The sequence below is a fragment of the Odontomachus brunneus genome, unplaced genomic scaffold (assembly GCF_010583005.1).
Source record: "Odontomachus brunneus isolate Ranch 3 - 2012 unplaced genomic scaffold, Obru_v1 Obru_scaffold_009, whole genome shotgun sequence".
Classification (NCBI taxonomy): domain Eukaryota; kingdom Metazoa; phylum Arthropoda; class Insecta; order Hymenoptera; family Formicidae; genus Odontomachus; species Odontomachus brunneus.
This window is the reverse complement of record NW_022639459.1, coordinates 1,039,529-1,060,729: the sequence shown is the minus strand read 5'-3', so window position 1 is coordinate 1,060,729 and position 21,201 is coordinate 1,039,529. Positions and strand designations below refer to the sequence as shown.

Genomic DNA, 21,201 nt, shown 5'->3' with positions numbered 1-21,201 from the left:
AAGCCATAACCTTTTGTATTAGTTCAGCAGTGTGCAGTTACAAAGGGGAGAGTCCCGATTGACCACGGTACGATTGGACACAATCAACCGATGAAAAGAATTATCTAGTGAATTATTAGGTCGAACCAATCATTACAATTTGTGTCCAATCGTATCGTGGTCAATCGGGTCCCATCCGTTACAAAGAACAGATTTTTAAATTATATATATATATATATATATATATATATATATATATATATATATATACGTGGAGAGATTTTCCTTGGTACCAACATTATTCTCTCCATTTTGCGGGAAACTGTCGCCTAACCGCTTTCCAATTGCGTATACTGTGTTACACAAAACCAGTTTATTGGTTGCATATTATCTTACAAGATATTTTAGATAATATGTGACCAATAAACTGGTTTTGTGTACGTATATATCAAGATATGTTAAGCAATTGGAAAGTACCCTCTGTCAAGAGATTGGAACGACTGAAATTATCGAAACTACGATTGTCGACTAGAGTAATGTTTACGCAACGTCTACTAGATGGCATTATTTAGCTTTTGGTTTCTCGATAGTATTCGTTAGAATATATTTCGTATATATATATTTCTTACTTAACGTAATGTTCGAGGTTCTCTCGGGTGACACTACGGAGCTTCATTCGGAGTCCTTTAATAGTGGCTCTTTATCGCTCTGAGGAAGGTCCCTGGACCCGTGGTAGAAAGTACCGTAGCGTAAATGCTATTAGCCTCGCGCCACTATTACGAATAAAAGAGAGGAAGCTCCGGCTGATCTTTCGTGATGTAGGTGCGTGAGTGTTGGTCAAAGTTACAGCTATGTGTAGCGGCGTTGCCTCCTTCGGAGGCGAGGAATCGCGTGGAACTCAACAGGGCCTATCGTACGAGGGAACTTCATTTTTTTCTGTCGCACATTGACAAAGAAAACAAAATCCACTTGCAATTGCTAATATATATTAACACCTTTTTCTCGACAAACTTGAAGAATGCACCCGACATCCAATAGGAAAATTTTTATTTTCTGATGACATACAGCAGCAAATTTGTATCATTTTTAGGGTTAAGGTCCGTTTAGCGTTGCAAGTGCATCAGAGCGACAGATAGACCAATCATGTTGATTCAATTGACGTTTCGAAGCATTTGCAGTATTGAACGGACTCTGCCCATAGATCAGCTATTAGAAAATTTATTTTCGAAAGATTATTGAAATAAATTTTCTTATTTAATACGTTAATTTTCTTATTTAATGTTTTGTGAAATTTATTAAAAGAAGCACAAATAAATTGTATCAATTATCACCAGACAAAATTTCAATTATCGGTTCGTATAATTTTAATAATAATAAGTGATTAAAATTACATATTCACGAGAGATAATTCTATTAATTTTTTTTTTTAAGAAATAAATGCACAGTTTCTTCTTTTAAATGTACTATAAGATAAAATTTCTTCAAATATTGCACGTTTATAAAAGTTGTTATAGATTATTTTGATGTAGGTTATGACAAGATCCATTGATAAAATGTTCTTAATGAGAATCATAAAAAAATCCAGCGTAGCTGGATGTCCAGTCAACCAACAGTGTTACAAGCTATACTCACATCATACATCAAGAATTGCAGTACAGTCTACAATCTCTTCAGTTGGAGGTTTGCGGTTTTGCAGTGATAATCCACTCAAATGTTGGAATTGTGACTACATGTATAAGTCAGAGCTGTTCTGCTCAAAATGCAAAGTACTGCTGGAAATGCCACAGAATTTAAATTATTTTGACATTATGGGAATTAAGAAAGATTATAATGTGGTGAACGAGGAAATTCATAAAAAATATAGGGAGTTACAAAAAATGCTACATCCTGATAAGTTTGGCAACAAATCTGAGGCAAGTGTGTGACAAAATGTTATATATATTGTTCGTGATTCTGTTAATTTTTTTTTTTTTAATTTATGGCTACCTAATATTTATAGTTTTCTGTAGCATATGTAAGTAAAGCTCCTTTTAATTGTCGATAGAAAGAAAAGCAAGTCTCAGAGAATTTATCATCTCTAGTAAATAAGGCTTATAGTACATTGGCACATCCATTAAAAAGGGGATTATATATGTTACAATTAAAAGGTGTATCTATACCAGAAGAAACTACTAGCTTAAATCCAGAATTTCTCATGGAGATTATGGAACGCAATGAAGAGATAGAAAGCGCAGCAGGAGACAAAGATAAAATTTTGAAATTGGCTATGAAATCTAAAGAAGAGCTCGATACTCTATCAAGGTAATCTTCATTTTCCACAATTTGAATCTATGCTGAATATTCTTTTGAATGGTATTACTTTTTTGACATTTTCTTTAGACAAGTGGCAGAAGCATTTTATAAGAAAGATATTGAAACAGCAACCAAAATCTTAATAAAAATGAAGTATTATGATAGTATAAGTAAAAGGTTAAAGAAATTGAAGCATGATTTAGGTATAGTAGAATAAGTATATCACAAGCCCAAATATAAATGTTTTGTTATAAAATATTTTTAAGGCACCATATGAGGTTGAGAAATAAAGATGTTTCCATTTAAATATAATAATAACAGGAAAATACAGGGCAAAAATAATGAGAGTACAAAATGATAAATGAATATATAGCAGATTTACATCCTTTCATGTTTGTGCATTATTTATTTTCCACTGTTGCAACCATTGACATATTCTATTTATGTTATCTACTAACTGATCCTTATTATTATTCGTTAATTCGTGTACAATTTCCTCCCGGTAAGATGCCTTTGCCTCCTCAAGAATAGTTTGAAAAATCTCACAATCGATGTTGTCTTCTAGTTTCTTGCCACTGTAACCTCTTTCTTTGAGACGGTCGTATAAGATAGTATTGTCTGTTCTGAGGACAAATACAATGTCAAACCACCTCTCAGGGAAGAATTCAGCACCGTGATAGTCTACAATTTTTCCTCCTTCCTTCATAAGATCTTCCATTCCATCGAGCAACTAAAAGAATACCATAAAAATATACACACAGTTGGATGCATTTATATGGCAGCAAGAAATCATTACCTTGTCTTCATCTAACACTCTGCACTGATACACCTCATCGTACTCTTCCAAGCATTTATTTTCTACAGCTAATTTACTGACATCCAGCCATACCATTCCACTTACATCTGATAACATATGAGCCATCAAACTCTTGCCCACGCCTGGTGTGCCTGGAACACATGTCGATTATTTAAAATAAACGTTTGCAATTAACGTGAAACAACGTGTCATAAAGTTATTTATAATAGTATTGTCGTATACCTGTTATCAAAATATTTGGTGCACTCCTCTGCATGTTTACTATCAAAGAGAAGTATGAAAACAATCACGTTTTCGTCTTGATACTTGCTCTGTTCTTTTTGGCTGCGTTCCGAAATTCACTGCCAGTGCTGAAATTCTATGCATACGTGACATGAACTATAGATTTTTAGTACTGGCAGTGAATTTCGGAACGCAGCCATTAGCTGCACTGTTGAACTAGTGCAATAAGTTAAGGGACGTCTACATTGGAAGTAAGTAGGAAGTAAGAGTAAAGGGACGTCTACATTGGAAGTAACTAGGAAGTAAGAGTAAAGGGACGTCTACATTGGAAGTAAGCAGTAAGAAGTAGAAAGTAAGAATAAGAAATTGACCAATTATAGTTGATTATTCTTCTCACATTTGACTGTGGTTGGTCAATTTCTTATTCTTATTTCCTACTTCTTACTACTTACTTGCAATGTAGACATCCCTTAAGAAATTGACCAACCATAGTCGAATGTGAGAAGAATAATCAACTATGATTGGTCAATTTCTTATTCTTACTTCCTACTTCTTACTACTTACTTGCAATGTAGACATCCCTTAAGAAATTGACCAACCATAGTCGAATGTGAGAAGAATAATCAACTATGATTGGTCAATTTCTTATTCTTACTTCCTACTTCTTACTACTTACTTGCAATGTAGACATCCCTTAAGAAATTGACCAACCATAGTCGAATGTGAGAAGAATAATCAACTATGATTGGTCAATTTCTTATTCTTACTTCCTACTTCTTACTACTTACTTGCAATGTAGACGTCCCTTTCTGCTTACGTCTTACTGCTTAAGTTTTTCTGTGCCACTAGCTTTAAGCCCGTATCAAGGCCAATTTACATTAGTCGTATCGTACGAGTTAGAATCGTATTACTTAAAAATATACTACTGTGTCCAAAAAGTAAGGTGACATTACATTTATTTCGAAAATTCTTTATTTATTCTTGCAAATCAATTTCGTCCCCTTCAAAGTAATCCCCCCCTGATATAATACACTTATTCCAACGGATTTTCCAATCTTCGAAACAGTTGTAATAATCGATTTCAGGAATGGCCTTTAGCTCCTTCTTCGCAGCGGCTAACTGTGTGACGATAATGCACCGTCACACACTGCGCTGATTATTCGTGATTTTTTAGCCAAAAACTCGACTAATATCGTTCCACAACCACCGTATTCACCTGATTTGGCTCCATGCGACTTCTGGCTCCGGGGACACCGTTTCGAGTCGATAGAAGAGATTCAAGCCGCTGCGAAGAAGGAGCTAAAGGCCATTCCTGAAATCGATTATTACAACTGTTTCGAAGATTGGAAAATCCGTTGGAATAAGTGTATTATATCAGGGGGGGATTACTTTGAAGGGGACGAAATTGATTTGCAAGAATAAATAAAGAATTTTCGAAATAAATGCAATGTCACCTTACTTTTTGGACACAGTAGTATATAGCACAAAAAGTAATCATAGGCCGGTATTCATAGTCAGATCTTATATTTAAGACCGTCTTAAGTTTATCTTCAGATGATGAACGGATCATTTTATTGGCTACGGAGTATCTGAAGATGAACTTAAGCAGTCTTAAGAATAAGACCCGACTATGAATACCAGTCATACTCATCATTATACTTTTGTACTACTCACGAGCATTACGATGCTACGATTTTGCGATGTTACGACGTTACGATACGACCTTAATGTAGATCGGCCTTAAGATTATTTTAAAACAATCTTGGGTGCGTTCCGTTACACGCTCGCAATGCTCGCGAGCGTCATTCTATCTTTGTTGCTTATGGATGTTAAACGAAGATAGAATGATACTCGCGAGCGAGTAACGGAACATGCCCCTTGAGTATTAAGTTGATTTTGAAAAAGACTATGTTTAAGACAGGTTTCAAATAATGTTTATGAATTCCGCCCTTAATCCATAGCTGATACGAGCTAGAGTGAGAGAAAGTATATTTGTTTCACTCCAACTTATTCAGCTCCACTAGTTCAGCAATGCAGCTAAAAAGTGATCTGTTCTTTTCTGCTGCACTGCTACACTTGTGCAATAAGCTAAAGTGAAATAAAATATATTTTTCTCATTCTAACTTATTACACCAGTGCAACAGTTAACTGAAAAGAACAGACCTAAGAACGGACCAATTGCGCTGCGTTCCAAAACTCTACTCGGGTAGAGTAATATTTAATTGACCAATAAGAACAAAGATAACTAGGATTTCTTTATCACGATTGAACAATTAAATATACTTATTTGTCGAATAGAGTTTTGGAACGCAGCCCTGGGCCCCTATTCTTGAAATTTTTGCTTATACGTAATTTTCATTGCGCAGCTATTTTTATCGTATGATTAAATTTGCGCAGTAAAACTTACGTATACGCAAAAATTTCAAGAATAGGAGCCCTGTGTTAGGATTCTGTAACGCGTTATTGGAGTTAACGACAGTTTCGTTATCGTTGCGCAGCTTTTCTACGGTATACAAAAGCTACGCAACGATAACGAAACTGTCGTTAACTCCAATAACGAGTTACAGAATCCCAGTACTGGGCTGCTATTTCGTTAACAATCGCTCTTGCGTCCGATTAGCATATTCCTTTAGATCTTAAATATACACCAATCAGACGCGAGAGTTCGCTTAGCGCTCAGTAAGCGGTTGTAGTACTGGATGCACCCAATAATCAATAAACGCTCGCTGAGTCGCTTTTTTCATTGAATGCAGCCAATAAAATTCTTGGCCAACGAGCAAGAGAGAGTTCCTCGACTCTCTAGCGCATCTCATAACCCGTGGCTATTTGGTGCGACGTAACACGTGTTGGAGCTTCGACTATTTTATTTAAAGGAAGAGAGGAGACGTAGTAGTTTCACTAGCAACACACACGGAATTTTCGTCACTGGCTCGTAAGATTTATTTTAATATCACGTATTAATTAGCGCTATTACCGTGCATTTAGGGCAGCGGCGCGTTTGCTGTGTGGTGTGCGCGAACAGCAAAAACGGTAAATCCGCGTTCGCGTGGAGGCGCGATATTACGGGCGATGTGATTGCTCGCACGGCGCGACGTGGTACGACGGCAATGAGCTGGCACAAATTGTTACCTCGCGTTCTCCCGTGGCAACGGTGCGCCGCGAATGCGACCGTGCGCGCGAATCTCGAGGGGAATCCGCGTCTCTCGATCAGTGGAGGATGGTCGTTTGGCGAGTGATGCGATCCGTACCCAGCTCCCGCTCTCTGACAGACCCATTCCCCTAACCTACCCGGAGATACCGTAACGCATAACCTGACTAGCGCGCGCATAACATATTGCGCCAGGATTCACCGCGTCCTGCCTCGCTAACGAAAGCGTCGCGGCTCGTCGCGACGTCGCCCGCGTCTCCAGCCCGCGGCACGTGCCTCTCTGTGTACGCAGGTACCGAGAAACAAACAAACAAAGACGCGCACAGTGCGCTTCGCTGTTCACGTCGGCTCGTTGGAAAGTGGCACGCGTCTCGCGTTCCAGTTTCGTCGAGCGTTCCATCGAGGCGGGCTCGGGGGATGAATCAGATTTTCGATCGCGCGCGTTGACTCATGCGACTTGAAATTATCTCGGCAGCTTCGGGCAGGAAGCACATCGTTGTTTGCATGCTATTGTTTGGATCGCGTTTCGATAGGTGCAAGTGTGCATTTAAATAAATAGTACGTGTATTCTTTCTATGTGTGTGGAAGCGATGATGTGGATTTTGTCTTGCTGTCCTTTGATTTCGATTGTGCATCTCAAAACATATTGAGAATCATCAGAGTAAGGTCTCACTTGATTGGGTCATTTACTAGGATGAAATTAAACATCTGTAGTGTTTAGAATGAATATTTCTCATGCTCTGCAAGTGATCCGTGCAGAGTCTTATGAAATGATATCAAACTTGTTACTTTAAATGAAGTCACATGTCTAGTCATTATGAAACTACAAATAAATGATTATATTGTTGTTTATTGGAGAGAATGATAATAATAGAAAGTGATAAATTAAGATCACTAATTCATTTTGTTTTTAGTCACATTCATGCTTGAAATTTCTTGTGTTGAATCTTGTGAAATAATGTTGAACTTGTTATTTAAAGCAAGTTACATGTTTGATCATTACTAAGTTAGAAATAAATGATTATATTGTCGTTTATTGAAGAGAATGATAATAATAGAAGGTAACAAATTAAGATCTCTAATTTATTTTGTTTTTAATTACATTCATGCTTGAAATTTCTTGTGTTAAATTTTGTGAAATAATGTTGAGCTTGTTATTTAAAGCAAGTCGCATGTTTGATCATTACATAGCCACAAATAATTAATTATATGTTATGTTTATGAGAAAAAAAATGATAAAAATAGCATAGATGATAAAATCATTCATTCATTTTGTTTCTCAGTCACACTCATGCTTGAGGTCTTTCTTCTTTTTTTTATTTGAAATGTAGACTATCTCTCTTGGTTATCTCAGTAGATGGCCAAGCTTCCTTCCATATGCTAATCACTATTGAGATTACAAGAATACCATGTTCAGTCAGTTTATCTAATATAAAATACTGCGTATCACGGTGGATTGTGTTCCTCTGAATACACAGGGATATCGTGTTCTCATAATCTCATCTCATTTTCATGCCATTTGCCATTCCATGCTCTTTGTCATTTCTTCACTTGTAGTTTGTCGCGCGTATTTCTTCACGTAAGCGCGAGAGTTGAGGAAAGTCGACGCGGTGGTGGATGCACAATCGACCGATCAAATCGGCCGGATCACGGAAAGCCGCGTGTCAGAAACGTGCGGCGGGATGATGCAATTCTGCGCTACATGGTGTGTCTCGTTTGTACACAGATCACGGCGGCATTGGTGAAGAACGAGGGCTACAAAATTGTAACAAAATTGGACGACCGTGACGATCGTCGTGCTGCCGAGACACGGACAACACACGCCGGAAACATAGATCTTGAACAGTTCGAGCGCCGCGACCGTGCAGAAGGGCTCTATGTGCTCCACCGAGACTTGGGCGAATGGTACTTTAGTTTCCGAGAGCCTCGCATCGTGGTATCGCGGCAGGTGCACACCGGCAGCTTGTAATCCAGGCCAAGGACAGCGGCAACATGCGCAACGAAATTACAGCGGCGGTACTGTTCTTAGTGCAGCTGATCGAAAAAAACGAAAAATTTAGTCCCGATCAATTGGAATGCTTCAAGCAGCGGCTGGTCGAGCTGTTGACGGAACGATTCAAGAACCACTGGTTCCCTGACCAGCCGTTCAAGGGCCAGGGCTACCGTTGCATCCGCGTCAACGGCGTCAGCCGCAAGGACGCGACCCTGGAGAGCGCGGCGAACGCCGCCGGTGTGAAATACGAGGACCTGTCCCTGCCCGTGGAACTGACGCTTTGGGTCGACCCCAACGAGGTCGCCTGTCGCTTCGGCGAGAGCAAGGGATCGTACTGCACCCTGGCGTCGTTCGACGACAAGGAGAACACCGCACCTTTACTCCATAGCGAGAATACGGAGAAAGAGAACGAGCAGCTCGCGGGGCTCACAAAGACACAGGTAGGCACTACTGAGATGGAAGATGTGTCGTCCCCCGTGATGAAGTCTCGGAGATAATCAAGTTGCTGATTTGCAAATCAATAGTTCTTCCCGCAACTGTAGATACAAAAAAAGAAAAGAAAACGAGGTCATTGTAAATTGCAAGACGAGCATCTTGTGATTTGTGGAAATACTTGAAGATGACCTTGTTCTCTTTCTCTCTCGATGCAACAAAATCTCATGTACCTCCACGAAATTTCACATTTATGTAATTTTCTTAAGTAAATATTAGCGCAACGATGAAAATTCTTCACTGGCATCATGATATCATTTGGCGGCAACTTTGCTAATCGATTTTTAATGGTTGCATTCTTTATGACTGGTTCATTATGGCGCTCATATCTCTCACACACGGGAAATGACGAAATAAAGATACGAATGAAATAGGGGGAAAAATTATCAAAATATACGTCACGTATACGTTAAATGTAATACGAGAATCTGAGTGAAATTTTTGCCAAATTGGTTGCTGCATCCATAGAACAAAAAAAATTTGTATCATATGATTGAACATTACATATATACATGAGAAGAATTGACTTACAAATTGAGAGACTGAATATCTCCGAAACTGTTAACGTAAGAATATATCTGTGATCAAACAGTATCATATTTCATCCACATTTTGTCACACATCATCTTTTTTCACACGCAACTTGAAGCGGTGTTTTTCGTTCGAAGACGACCCGAAATAAATTTAAGCTGAAAGTAAATCTACGTGTCCATCGTATCCATTTATTCACATCATGTGTATCTCATGTCGCGCATTTTTTTCTTCTTTTTTTTATACGCAACTTGAAATTATACCCACGGCGTTCTCAGCCCAGGATGATTAGAAATAAACGTGAGCTTAAAGCAAATCTGTGTGTTCCCACTTTAGAAATCCCCTCTAACCGCTGGCGCAGAACAACAGGCAAAATCAAAACCGCTGAGTTCCGCTAATCAAAATCAACAGCCTAGCAATAACGGTACAGCGAGGAGGCGTAATCTGAATAGCCCTCGGCTGCACCTGAACAGAAACCGCTCGTGGTTTGGTCCATTCAGCATGGGCTACGGTCCTCATCCGATAAACCAGCCTTGGTACAACATAATGCCCCCTCAGTTTCTAGCCGGACCTTCCCCGCCGCCCTTCATCGGGCATCGGGGGAGCAAGTGGATACACCCGCCCTCATATCCCGCAGGACCCGCCCGTTTTCACCACTGGTCTCCCAAAGCCGCTCTTAAAGTATAAAGAAAATTCGCTCTGATAGAAACCGTTAAGAAACCCGTTTGTTCTGGCTCGCGAGACGAAGGAGTAACAGCAAGTAGACTCGCTTCGCACAGAGATGCGTATTGTATTGTTTCGGTTTAGGCATCACCGCAAGAGTATTACAAGATTGATAATGGCGAGAGATTCCTTTTTAATTGACGTACTCGCATTTATATAAAAAGAAAGATATATATATATATATATATATATATATATATATATATATATATATATATATATATATATATATATATATATATATATATATATATATATATATATATATATATATATATATATATATATATATACATATATATATATATATATATATATATGCACGTACGTAAAAAGCGTAGATAACGGATGGACGAACAAAAGAACAGATCCTTTCACATCGGGAACAGGTTTGTTAACGCGTTTCAGTGACGAAAATTATCCATCCTGTAATTACAAATGACCTTGTTCGAATTACGACTAAGGCTTGCGATTTTTTATGACGAGAAGATAACATGCATTATCACAAGTTGCACATACATAACGATAAATTTGGAGTAATAGATGTTCAGCTCCGGATGCAAGGTTGCTTGTAAAAGCTGGTGGTAGATACTAGTAGTGCGATTTAAGTAGCGTATTAGTGAGGAAGCGCGGCACACATTAGGCGTGCGCGAAACGGAAATAGATGTCATATCACACGATGGTTATTTCTCCGGTCAATTGTCGAGATAGCACTTAAATAGGCATTGTATTACTCGAAAGAGAGAGAGGTATGATGTATCGGACGCGGATGGGAGGGGCAGCTCGCTCGTGTTCTCTACAGAATTGTTACTGCAAAAGGTACAGATTGTTTGCGCGGAAGAAAGTCTCTTTGTTCGCAAATAGCCAGGACGTTCCGATATGACGGATATTCAACGTGATAGAACTTTACATCTCGGTTCCCCTCCCCTCACGCCGCCCCGGGTACACGCTGTGACGAAGAGCAGTGAGAGGGATCTCATTTCTTATTGTATCCTTATTGCACTTCTGCTTCTCCATATGTGCATATCTGTAAATGTATTTCTGAAGCCTCGTGGGTATATTTATACGTTTGTGTGTGTATGTAGAAGCATATATATGTATATACATATATATATATCTGTATACTCACTTATGTATGGGTATATTTATATACACGTACAAGTTAGTATGCAAGAGCAGTGCGGTGGAATATAAGAGGGAAATGATAAGTCCGTAGAGAGGAAGGATGCTTAAAAAGGGAAAAAAGAAGTTACCTTTCATTTTCCGTGTACATATACGGCGAAATATAACTGTTAGCGATGAACTACGTGATTACGATGTAACCCTACGGCATATATGTCCCGCTTGGCAAGTCTGTCTTTGCGCGAGATACGTGTATATTGTAATAATTGTCGTCTAACGAGGTGTGCGTGAGAGCAAATTCGTCCTACTCTTCCGCGCTAGTCGGCATGGGGATAGCGATGTTAGTGCAATTCTGTCGATTTGCGTGTGTGTACTTGGTAGAGAAATTACGCTTTTACACGGAAAAAAGGAAAAGAAAAGAAACAGAGAAACACCTCACACCGCTGAGTTATCATTGAAATTGTGTCGACGATCAGTATCGGACTCAACGGCACGACGTTAATTAACGTTAATCGCCGCGCTCGCGATTAGATGAGAACGTTATTCTCGCCACGTTAAACGTGAAACGTGACAAATTTATTTTTGACAAACGATGACAAATTTATTTTTGACAAACGATTTTTGACACGTATTTATTTTAAACACGCTCGTGTATCATCGGTGCATCGCGCGGCAGTACCAGCGACATCGTGTGCACCCATTTTTTAATGATTTCGATCCTCGCGCGTATCATGACAAAATTTTGACGAAACATCGACGGTATGCGGGATAGCCCGCCGATTAGCGGCACGACTGAGAGATTCTCCTAAGCGGAGAAATTGGAAATATCGAAGCAACAAACCATCCTGCATATTCGCCTCGACTTTTATACAATGTATGTTTGTTTTACTCGATAATACGTTTCTTGTTTTAAATTTGGTATTGTTTTAAATATGGTATCGTCTTTTTTTTTATACACACACGCGCGCGCTCGCGCACATATATATTGCATATATTACATAGATACATTTATATACATATATTTATATACATGCAGCCGGACATATACGTACACACATTTACATATACATGTACATGCATACACATTTGTGCGCGCGCGTGTGCACACACACATACACACACAAGACACATTTATATATATACATATACTTATACATGTGTAAGTGCGTCAGTGACATTGCAAGACGTGCAATATAATGTGCAATGCTCACTTGTGATTTACTCTATAAGATCAGTTGTTCCTTCGGGGCCGATGCTCTCTCGTGGTCCCCACAGTGTATCAGGTTTTAATTCTGTTTAATTATTTATTTATATAATCAAGATCCATGCTGCAAAAATTGTTCAAGTTATCGTGAAATCGGATAGAGAGGAGGACCTCTCGAAGATCATGAACGAGCCGAATATATGAATTTTTGTTATTTTAGATGTGTTATATTGAAAGATCAATAATATCGTACAACATTTTCTCATATGTACGCAAGACGTGCGTACAATCGACGACACTCGCTCGACGATCTTTTCGAAGGAACAGCTTTTCTTACTATGCACACGCGACACCGTGTGGACACACTGTCCACGCTACTTGAACAAAATGTCCGTAGATCCCAGTACAGGGTGCATTTTTACTCTAATAATCCATAGCTGGAACAATACATTCTCGAGCGGTTATTCTGTAATACTGGTAGGATCACTGGGATCGGAGAGTGCGTTATACATAACGTTGCATGATAGGAATTATTGCGGTCGCCCGCAATGCGACCCGGTATATCACTGTTGCTGGATACACAATAGTCTTTATACACGAATGACGAGCATTAATCTAGATGTGTATCATAAGCGTCTGTAAGTAGACTGCACTAGACGACAATTTTAATCAATATAATATATCAACGATATATAAGGCGACTCTCCTCGTAATGTTCGCGCATATTTATTTCGCATAACGGAGGTGCACGTCGCGATAGTGATTTCATCTGTGGCGTGTGCGTGGAAAGAACGTATTCCCTTATTGTTGATCATTGTTGATTTTGAAGAGCGAGTGAATCTTTTTTTCAATGATTTGTTTGTAACATAGCTTTATTGTTTCGAATATTTTTTTATAAATAGGTGTGAAGAGAGAGAGAGAAGGAGAGAGTACAGATAGAGCCGATATATTAAGTACAAATACAAAGATAAAATAAACCGCGAGGGTCGAGAGAACAGTTTAAAGTGAATTTTATAGAATTTTATTTACAGATCTTCGAAGTTATATTTACATACCGATGTTATATTGTATGTTATAAAATGAAAATGTATAGAGATTTTTAGAATTGTTTAGATATTTAGTGTAAAGCGACTGATGATATAAAGGGTAACGCGTAAGGCGCAAGCATACGACGTTTACTGCGATATATTTTGAAGAGGATCCGTTTTGTGTGTAATAAAGATATTTTTAGACGGCTTACCGTGAGACGAGATTGTTGTGCGCCTCCGTTATGATGAAAGAAATTGATGCGTCGGGAACGGGTCGTCTCGTATATAGCGTTATTTTGCCACTTTAATGTTTTACATCGTTAGCGTTGTTCACTGGATGCATCGTATTTGATCTAGCGTAGGGATTTTTGTGTTCAATTTGTTGAAACTTATTCAGAGAAGTTATGTTGTTGTTATATAGGGGAGTATGGAAAGTCTATACAAATATAAAAAAAAATATATATATAGATATATATTACATACACAATGTGTGTGCATATATATATATGTAGAATAAAGCAATATTGCATTCGGACATATTCTTTTAATAATATTCTTACATATACATATATATATATATATATATGAAAGGAGATGCTCAACATTTGAAATGTTCCAAACTTTGTCACTGTGTTCAAATGTAGGGAAAATTGCGAAAAGCCGAATGCGACGAAGAATGTACTTTTTATTAATGATAAGTAGTTAGTCAATTATTTTATATAGCGAAAGCTATATGGCCGAAAATGACATATATCTTACATACTCAACGATGAAATGCGACAAAACAGTGGGAAGAAACAAAAGAAAAAAAAATACAGTACTTTTATATACAAGAGAATCCGGAACGCTATACAGGCGACGAAATATCGTAACGCTATTTGCAAAAGCAAACGCTGGTTTGCGGTCAGCACAAAAGCATTTTGTACTTATTCCACTTTTCATTAGAGAGCGGCATTTTAGCACTTTGAATCTGATACCACGCATCACCATTTGCAAAATACGCGCGTATTATTCTCGATCGAAGTTTATCGCAGTCACGTATCTAAATAGAGAATACGTATAAGGATCTAACGTATGGTAATTAAGAAACCGACGAAATACGAATAATATGCGTAACGAGATCTTAATCGAAAAAAAAAAAACAGAAAAAAGATAAAAAATTCCACAGACCCGTCGTGTACACTCAAAAAAGTGTTTTGCTGGTCCAGGTGGACTTCTGAATGTCATGGTTCAATTATACTTTATAACTTTATACTTTATCACTTTATATTCCGCTTTTTGTATCCTCTAGGAAATATTGTTTGTGCAGAATTCGCGGCAGTACCAAAGTTCCAGCGATATCTAAATTTAGGTCTCGTTACCAGTTATTATTAATCTAGCCTTAATCTGGATGAGTGCCATAGAGAGAGAGAGAGAGAGAGAGAGAGAGAGAGAGAAAGAGAGATTTTCTCTCCCTTGTGCTAAATTTCGCGAATAGTTCAAATGTATCAATTCTGTCTCCGTCTATATTTGATCAAATGGAAAACATGCGTGATATCACAGCGTTTGCTAGTCATTTATCTATCTTGGCTGATTCCCCGTATCCAGATCGTTTTCGTCACGACCGCGAGGTCATTGTTTTGAGTGTAGACGATGGATTCAAAGTGTTAAAACGAATATCGAATCAATGGACGTATAAGTATCGGTGCCTTTCCTTGATACCAACACGTTGATTTTTACTGCGGCATCATTTTTCTCATAGAGATAAAGTTGCATTTCATATTATCTACGACTCGACGACAGACCCTTTCTCTTTTATGACGGGACATAACGAAGTGACTGATTTCCCGGATTGTCGCGTAACGTCTGAAGAACGTATTAATGTTTGGATCATTTCGATTGTAGGGTAAAAAGAGCACTATATAAACGTATTTATATGTATATTATACCACTGCTGTGTCATACGTTGTAAGAGTGTTTCTTCTTGCGTGACTATGCGATAGTACTGTCACCTTCTGAACGGACATTGAGAGAAACGATTTTCTTCCTCGAATCAGCGAATTTTACGCTGAGATCTCGAGTGCGCTGGAAGCACGAGTCGGTGCTCCCTGATCGGATAATTTCCTTAAGTTTTCAATTAGTAAATTTGTTAATTAGTAACTTACCGTAATTAAAACGAAAGATATATATCAGCTTGATGCGAAAGGTCTGTCAAGTAAAGCGGAAAACAAAATTACCCAATTTCGAAGGATTATGATAAATAAATTAAGAGGACTATTAGATAATAATCTTGACGAATAAAATGAACAGCATCGAGACTGAATGTTTTTTTTTTTTTTTTTTTTAGAAATTTAATGAGGACTCTGATTTTTGTTTTATGCCCAAGTTTCCTGCGAAACTTTGATAGAAAAATGACGAATTTATCGCATTAGTTTACTTATTTTTATATAAGAAGGAAGAGAGAAGCCATGAAATTTGTCGATCGAGAAAATTTCTCGAAAATTGAGAGAGAAAGGAAGGAAAGCCGTCGCTCTTCACACTCTGTTCGTTTTACTGTATGACTAGGCCGATTTTTGCATTTCTCAGTAAGTTCAAATATATAGCTCCGTTCGATATTTCTTTGCTTCGTGTTACCTGTAACAAAAACATACATTCGTACAACATATTTTTCGAATCACCGATCGTACTACTGTTTGTACTCTGCATGGATCGAGATTGATGTGAGCGTGCAATTGGATGTATCTTAAGTGTTGTCCCGTGCGTTTGCACTCTGCGATCAAGTCCTTTTTCTTCCCGCGTATTAAAATCTCAAAAACAAATCTTCTCGCAGTGACGCGCTGTTGTTCACTCAAAAATATGTTTTGCTGACACAGATGGAGTTCTAAAATGTCGCAGTTCATCGCTGTTTTTTTTATCTGCTAGAACATTGCCTGTGGTGCGTGCGAATTAACAGCGTTTCAGCGATATCTGCAGGCGAATTTATATCTTGTTACCAATTTTTGATCTGGCCTTAATCTGAATGGGCATCGCAGAGAAACTTTCTTCCTAAATTTTACAAATAGTTCAGACACATAACAACCATATCTCTGGCCTTAATTAGTAATCGTTACTTGAAGTTTATTTCACATGAAATACTTTTGCTCGGAATCGGATCCAAGCTTTTCAGTCGAATTGTGCGATACATGTGACGTCATGTCTGTAGTCACGACGCAACTGGAAAACTCTCATCCGACTCGAGTCTGAGTTCTTATTTCAAGGGAGATTTCAAGTGACTATTAATACCTCCGCCGTCTACATCGATTAAATACAAAACTTTGCCAGATATTTATCCAGTTTAGCGAATTTCTCGTATCTAGATCACTTTCGCTGTGCAAGACCATGTTTTTGAGCGAAGAAACCTCAGAAGTCGCGCGAGTGCAGCATCCGCACCGCGGACAGCCGACCGCGATACAGCCGGTTCGTGCGCGATTCTGTGCTCGTTAATCAAATTTGATCTTCGAACGCTCGCACGTTCGAGTACACGTAACGCTAGATAAATAAGTAGCGCTTTCGACATTTCGATTAGGGGCATGCCTGGCGCTTCGATTCGCTGTAATACGAGGCGGCCGGTCGTCGGCGGAGGTCGCGTAGGACTCCGGCCGATTCGGGACTACTCGCACCGCTAATTAGATAAGAGTTTTTTCTGTCGTGTGTAGCGTTTTACGAGATGTAGCGCGAATCGCGGTCTGCGAGGTCGAAGGGGTCGCGGGCGGCTTGCCCGAGCCTCGTCGCGATTAGAGAAGGCGAGATCTCTCCCGACCAAAATTCTATATTCTATATATTCGACGTTAATTGTAAATACTGCGTGCATAGCGACGCGACGCTTTTCAACAATCAGGCTCGATAATTATTCCGGAATGCGTTGAGGAACGCGATCATCACTCGTATGTTGAGAACACAATCAACGATTAACGACAGTGTTAAAGGTAAACGCTCTTATTTATCGACGTTTAGCCTCGTTGCATAACTTTCCCCGTATACCGGAGTGCGCTAAATCGCCTCGACGTTTGTTTAATTAGCCCGTCACTGGAAAGGTGAAATTTGTTGGATTTCTTTCTTCTTTTGCTTTTGGTTGTATCTTTAATAATTTCTCAAACTTTATTATATATATATATATATATATATATATATATATATATATATATATATATATATCCCTCATGACTCTGCGGAATATTAAGATTTAGAGTAGCAGCTAAAAAAAAGAAAATTCTGAAAATATTACAAAGATTTGAAGAGAACGAAATGGAATGCGTAGACTTCATTTTTCCGATAATGGGTCAATTGGCCGCGTTTTTTAATCTTAGAGAAGAAAACGCTCGAGAATTTATTTGCAGGATTTCTTCGAAATCTAGTTTATTTCTCTTCGAATGAACTTCATATCCTACTCAAATAAATTTTTTAGTATTTTCTCAATGAACGTCTATATGAAGACGCTATGTGTAAGATTGAAGATCGTGAGTGAAGAACTGTTCTGCTTAAAAAGTCTGAAGGATTGATGGACAATATGTGCAAATTTCAATCAAAATGCTACATGGGTCTTGTCCGAACATATCATTTCTATTTCGGAAATGTCAATTCCTCACATTTCAGCTTATATGAAAAAGAATTACCAGTTTTTTTCGTTTCATATCGTAATTTACTTTTAACGATTAAATATTTATCCGTGAATGCATGTGCCTTTCTACATCATTTCTGTTGTTTCTTTTTTTATTAAAAACCCATGATTCAGTTTAATAGGTTCCTCTTACGTAATCCCATCAGATCCTTTAAGCAGAGTAGTTACAATGTCGAGGCGTTTACGCAATCTTTAATCCGCCTCGTTATTGCAAAATGTCGCAGAGCGCGACACTCGCACCGTCGTCATTGATCGATTGTTCCGATTGATTGTACTTATCTAGTCAGGTCACATCAATCATGATGATCATCGGGGTTTCTCTATTGTTCACCTTTACTTTAAGATCTCACACGTGCGCGTAAATATATGATATACACGTATAACGATATATATATTTTTTTTATTATACACTTTACGAGACAATTTTCTACTACTAGCGAAAAAGAAGCGACGTGATTTGTACATAACGAGGAAGAGAGAGACATACATACACATATATCCCATCTCAAGGCGCGACGCCTTCGCCTTTTTGCAGACCGCGACAGAGTTTTAACATTGTTGTCGGTAGCGATTATCGTCTGATTAAGAACAAGCGCTCGACCGTTGCGTCGCACCCTGTGTATATACATAAATATGAATATATACGAAATGCTACACGCATATGTGCATACAGGATTGTTCAAAGAAAGGTGTGTTCAGGCGTAACAAGTGTTTTACGCATTTGGCCCACTTTACGTTGACGAAAACCCGGAGAGAACTTCACCCTTTGCGGATTCGCGTCTCTCCCCACTCTCTTCTCCGAGCGGCAACTCAACTCTCATGTCTTATTATTATTGTATTTGTTTATAATCGTTTCAATATATATATTGAGCATTCAAAACTGCGATATTTTTGTGATACGATGATTTTGTGTACGACGGCAAAATGATGTCTCCAAATAAGAAGAGCCTCGCAAGCGATACTTTTGCGCACTCTCGTTCTCTAGTTTTGTCACTTTCATCGTTTTACATCTCAGACTTGTATTAGTAGTCATTACTTGAGACTTTCCTCGGGTGAGATACTCAGATTTGAATTCAGGCTTCCGTGTTAATAATCGTTACTTGAAACTTGCTTCAGGTGAGAACTTACTCAGATTTCAATTTGAAATTAAATGAGAGCTTTTTAGCTGTGAATTGCGGTTGCATATACAAATATCAAGTTTAGTGAACATTATTAAAACGGATCTTGGGACAGATGAGTTTTAGACGAGTTTTTTTCTGTTGTATCGCGACTACAAATGTTATAATGTCGAGTATATTGTATGATTGAAATAAGAAACTCAAATTCAATTTTAAATTCAGATCTGAGTATCTCAGTGGGTCTAAGGCCCATGTTAACAATTGCTACTTGAAGCTTGCCTTACGTGAAATATTCGGGCCTGCATTAACAGTCATTACTTGCAACTTGTCCCACGTGAGATACTCATATGAATTTAAAATTAGATCTGAGTTTTCTGTTTGAATGTGCACAATATATGCGACATTACATTTGCGATTCAGCGTGCATTCACATCTAACTCTGAATTCAAATTTGAGTATTTCATTTGATACAAATTTCGAGTTATGACTATAAAATACAGTTCTCAGATTTCTCTCGAGAATTAGATCCAGATTTTTCGAAATTTGAATTATACGTTTTGCATCAGCAATCGCGATTCAACTGAAAACAAACTCTCATCTAACTCTGAATTCAAATTCGAGTATTTTACTGGAGACAAGTTTCAAGTAATAATTATTAATACGCACTTGAAGACGTGTGAATTGTCTTCATCTAAGAGCGCGATTTTAGTACATAATTGAGAAATATTTTAGCGTGACATCGAGCTTTGTCTGGATGTATCTCGCTTGAATTGACAGACACGTTGTGCTTGAATATTTGCAGTGAGTAGAATAATATTAGTTGATCTACTCTCAAGGTGTCGATGATATTTATTTGAGGGAAAAGGTGCGAGAAAGGTTCTTAAAGCCGCATGTACTGCAACTTTTTCTGAACATCTCGTGTGTGCAAAACTCAAATCGAAAAGAAGCAACATTTCAGTGACAGTTTTGGCGATCAGTCGACTGAAGACGAAGAAACACTACGAAATCTTGACTTTCAATCGAATATCTCCTGTACATTCAACATTTAATTTCAATCGCATCACACAAATTGCCGATGCATCTGCGATCCGACCTCAAAATGTTCGTGGCAGTTTTTCTATTCAAAATCGAGGTACACACGTGATCACAAACAAAACACCTACACACAAATAGAGAAAAGATGTACACACGCTACATTTAGATTCGACGATTTTACAAGTATTCTACTCAATACAATATCGTGGACATTTAATGTTAGTATGATTGTATTAATGCCATTAACGACTTACAAATACATAAATCATGTATGGGGATGTAACACATATTTAATAAATACTTTTGCAAATCAGTTTTTGCGCGTTTCTCTCTTACATAATCTCTTCGTTTTCTTTCGATTTCTTTCAATCACGATATAAACCGAGAAGAATATTTGCCTGTAAAAATTTTCGCACGTGAGAATATGTTCATTTAATATTCATTAAATTAAATTTAATATATTCAATATTACGCGTGCCACCGAGAAATCGTACCGGGACGATATCGATGCCAATCGATTAATATTGATATCGATTCGACGCGATTTTTCGGCGGCGCACGGTTGTAACAACAAATTTAAATATTTACATCTCGAAATATCTTTATAAATATATAATGTAGTAAACAAATCAATAATCTTCCTTATTCTTAGTCATATAGTTTCAACTTAACTTTTAATCAAGATGGTCCTTGTTTGTATAACTTAACCATGTTAATTTTATACGTCACCAACTTTAAACTTAATTAAAAGCAAACATTAATTTATTCAGTGCTACAATAATAACAAGTACTTCCTTCGAATTAAATTCAGGGAAAACACAAACATTTGGAAAAAGAAACATTTTATGTAGTTAATAGATG

General features: G+C 38.0%; 3 protein-coding genes across 9 annotated transcripts; 2 read left to right on the top strand and 1 right to left on the bottom strand.

The window, feature by feature from the left end:
- Positions 1-606: 606 nt before the first annotated feature.
- LOC116840313 (iron-sulfur cluster co-chaperone protein HscB) lies at positions 607-2,662 on the top strand. 5 transcript variants are annotated; one of them, XM_032806875.1, is made up of 4 exons: positions 607-1,331; positions 1,509-1,892; positions 2,024-2,280; positions 2,359-2,662. In XM_032806875.1, the coding sequence occupies exons 2-4, from the start codon at positions 1,512-1,514 to the stop codon at positions 2,486-2,488; spliced, it is 768 nt and encodes a 255-aa protein (XP_032662766.1). In that variant the 5' UTR covers positions 607-1,331; positions 1,509-1,511; the 3' UTR covers positions 2,489-2,662. The 5 variants fall into 5 exon arrangements, with proteins under 5 accessions (XP_032662766.1, XP_032662767.1, XP_032662768.1 ...); XM_032806876.1 differs by having other exon boundaries at positions 607-801; positions 2,359-2,510; XM_032806877.1 differs by having other exon boundaries at positions 607-1,076; positions 1,565-1,892; positions 2,359-2,510.
- Positions 2,630-3,344, bottom strand: LOC116840314 (adenylate kinase isoenzyme 6). The gene is made up of 3 exons (XM_032806880.1): positions 3,311-3,344; positions 3,068-3,219; positions 2,630-3,001 (listed from the first exon to the last, which is right to left on the bottom strand). The coding sequence occupies exons 1-3, from the start codon at positions 3,342-3,344 to the stop codon at positions 2,660-2,662; spliced, it is 528 nt and encodes a 175-aa protein (XP_032662771.1). The 3' UTR covers positions 2,630-2,659.
- A 2,765-nt stretch (positions 3,345-6,109) lies between these two features.
- On the top strand, positions 6,110-20,653 carry LOC116854164 (maternal B9.15 protein-like). Of its 3 annotated transcripts, none has more exons than XM_032835814.1 (3): positions 6,110-6,242; positions 8,185-8,891; positions 9,811-20,653. In XM_032835814.1, the coding sequence occupies exons 2-3, from the start codon at positions 8,451-8,453 to the stop codon at positions 10,159-10,161; spliced, it is 792 nt and encodes a 263-aa protein (XP_032691705.1). In that variant the 5' UTR covers positions 6,110-6,242; positions 8,185-8,450; the 3' UTR covers positions 10,162-20,653. The 3 variants fall into 3 exon arrangements, with proteins under 3 accessions (XP_032691705.1, XP_032691707.1, XP_032691706.1); XM_032835816.1 differs by lacking the exon at positions 6,110-6,242 and adding an exon at positions 6,371-6,750; XM_032835815.1 differs by lacking the exon at positions 6,110-6,242 and adding an exon at positions 6,861-7,016.
- The last annotated feature ends 548 nt before the right edge of the window (positions 20,654-21,201 follow it).

What these genes read in the sequence shown, in the direction of transcription:
- LOC116840313 (XM_032806875.1), top strand. Translation starts at nt 1,512, where the DNA reads ATGACAAGATCCATTGATAAAATGTTCTTAATGAGAATCATAAAAAAA. An exon ending in AGTTTGGCAACAAATCTGAG is followed by an intron (nt 1,893 to 2,023) that starts GCAAGTGTGTGA and finishes AATTGTCGATAG; the next exon opens with AAAGAAAAGCAAGTCTCAGA. An exon ending in GAGCTCGATACTCTATCAAG is followed by an intron (nt 2,281 to 2,358) that starts GTAATCTTCATT and finishes CATTTTCTTTAG; the next exon opens with ACAAGTGGCAGAAGCATTTT.
- LOC116840314 (XM_032806880.1), bottom strand. Translation starts at nt 3,344, where the DNA reads ATGCAGAGGAGTGCACCAAATATTTTGATAACAG. An exon ending in ACCAAATATTTTGATAACAG is followed by an intron (nt 3,220 to 3,310) that starts GTATACGACAAT and finishes CATGTGTTCCAG; the next exon opens with GCACACCAGGCGTGGGCAAG. An exon ending in GAGTGTTAGATGAAGACAAG is followed by an intron (nt 3,002 to 3,067) that starts GTAATGATTTCT and finishes GTATTCTTTTAG; the next exon opens with TTGCTCGATGGAATGGAAGA.
- LOC116854164 (XM_032835814.1), top strand. Translation starts at nt 8,451, where the DNA reads ATGCGCAACGAAATTACAGCGGCGGTACTGTTCTTAGTGCAGCTGATC. An exon ending in CGGGGCTCACAAAGACACAG is followed by an intron (nt 8,892 to 9,810) that starts GTAGGCACTACT and finishes TTCCCACTTTAG; the next exon opens with AAATCCCCTCTAACCGCTGG.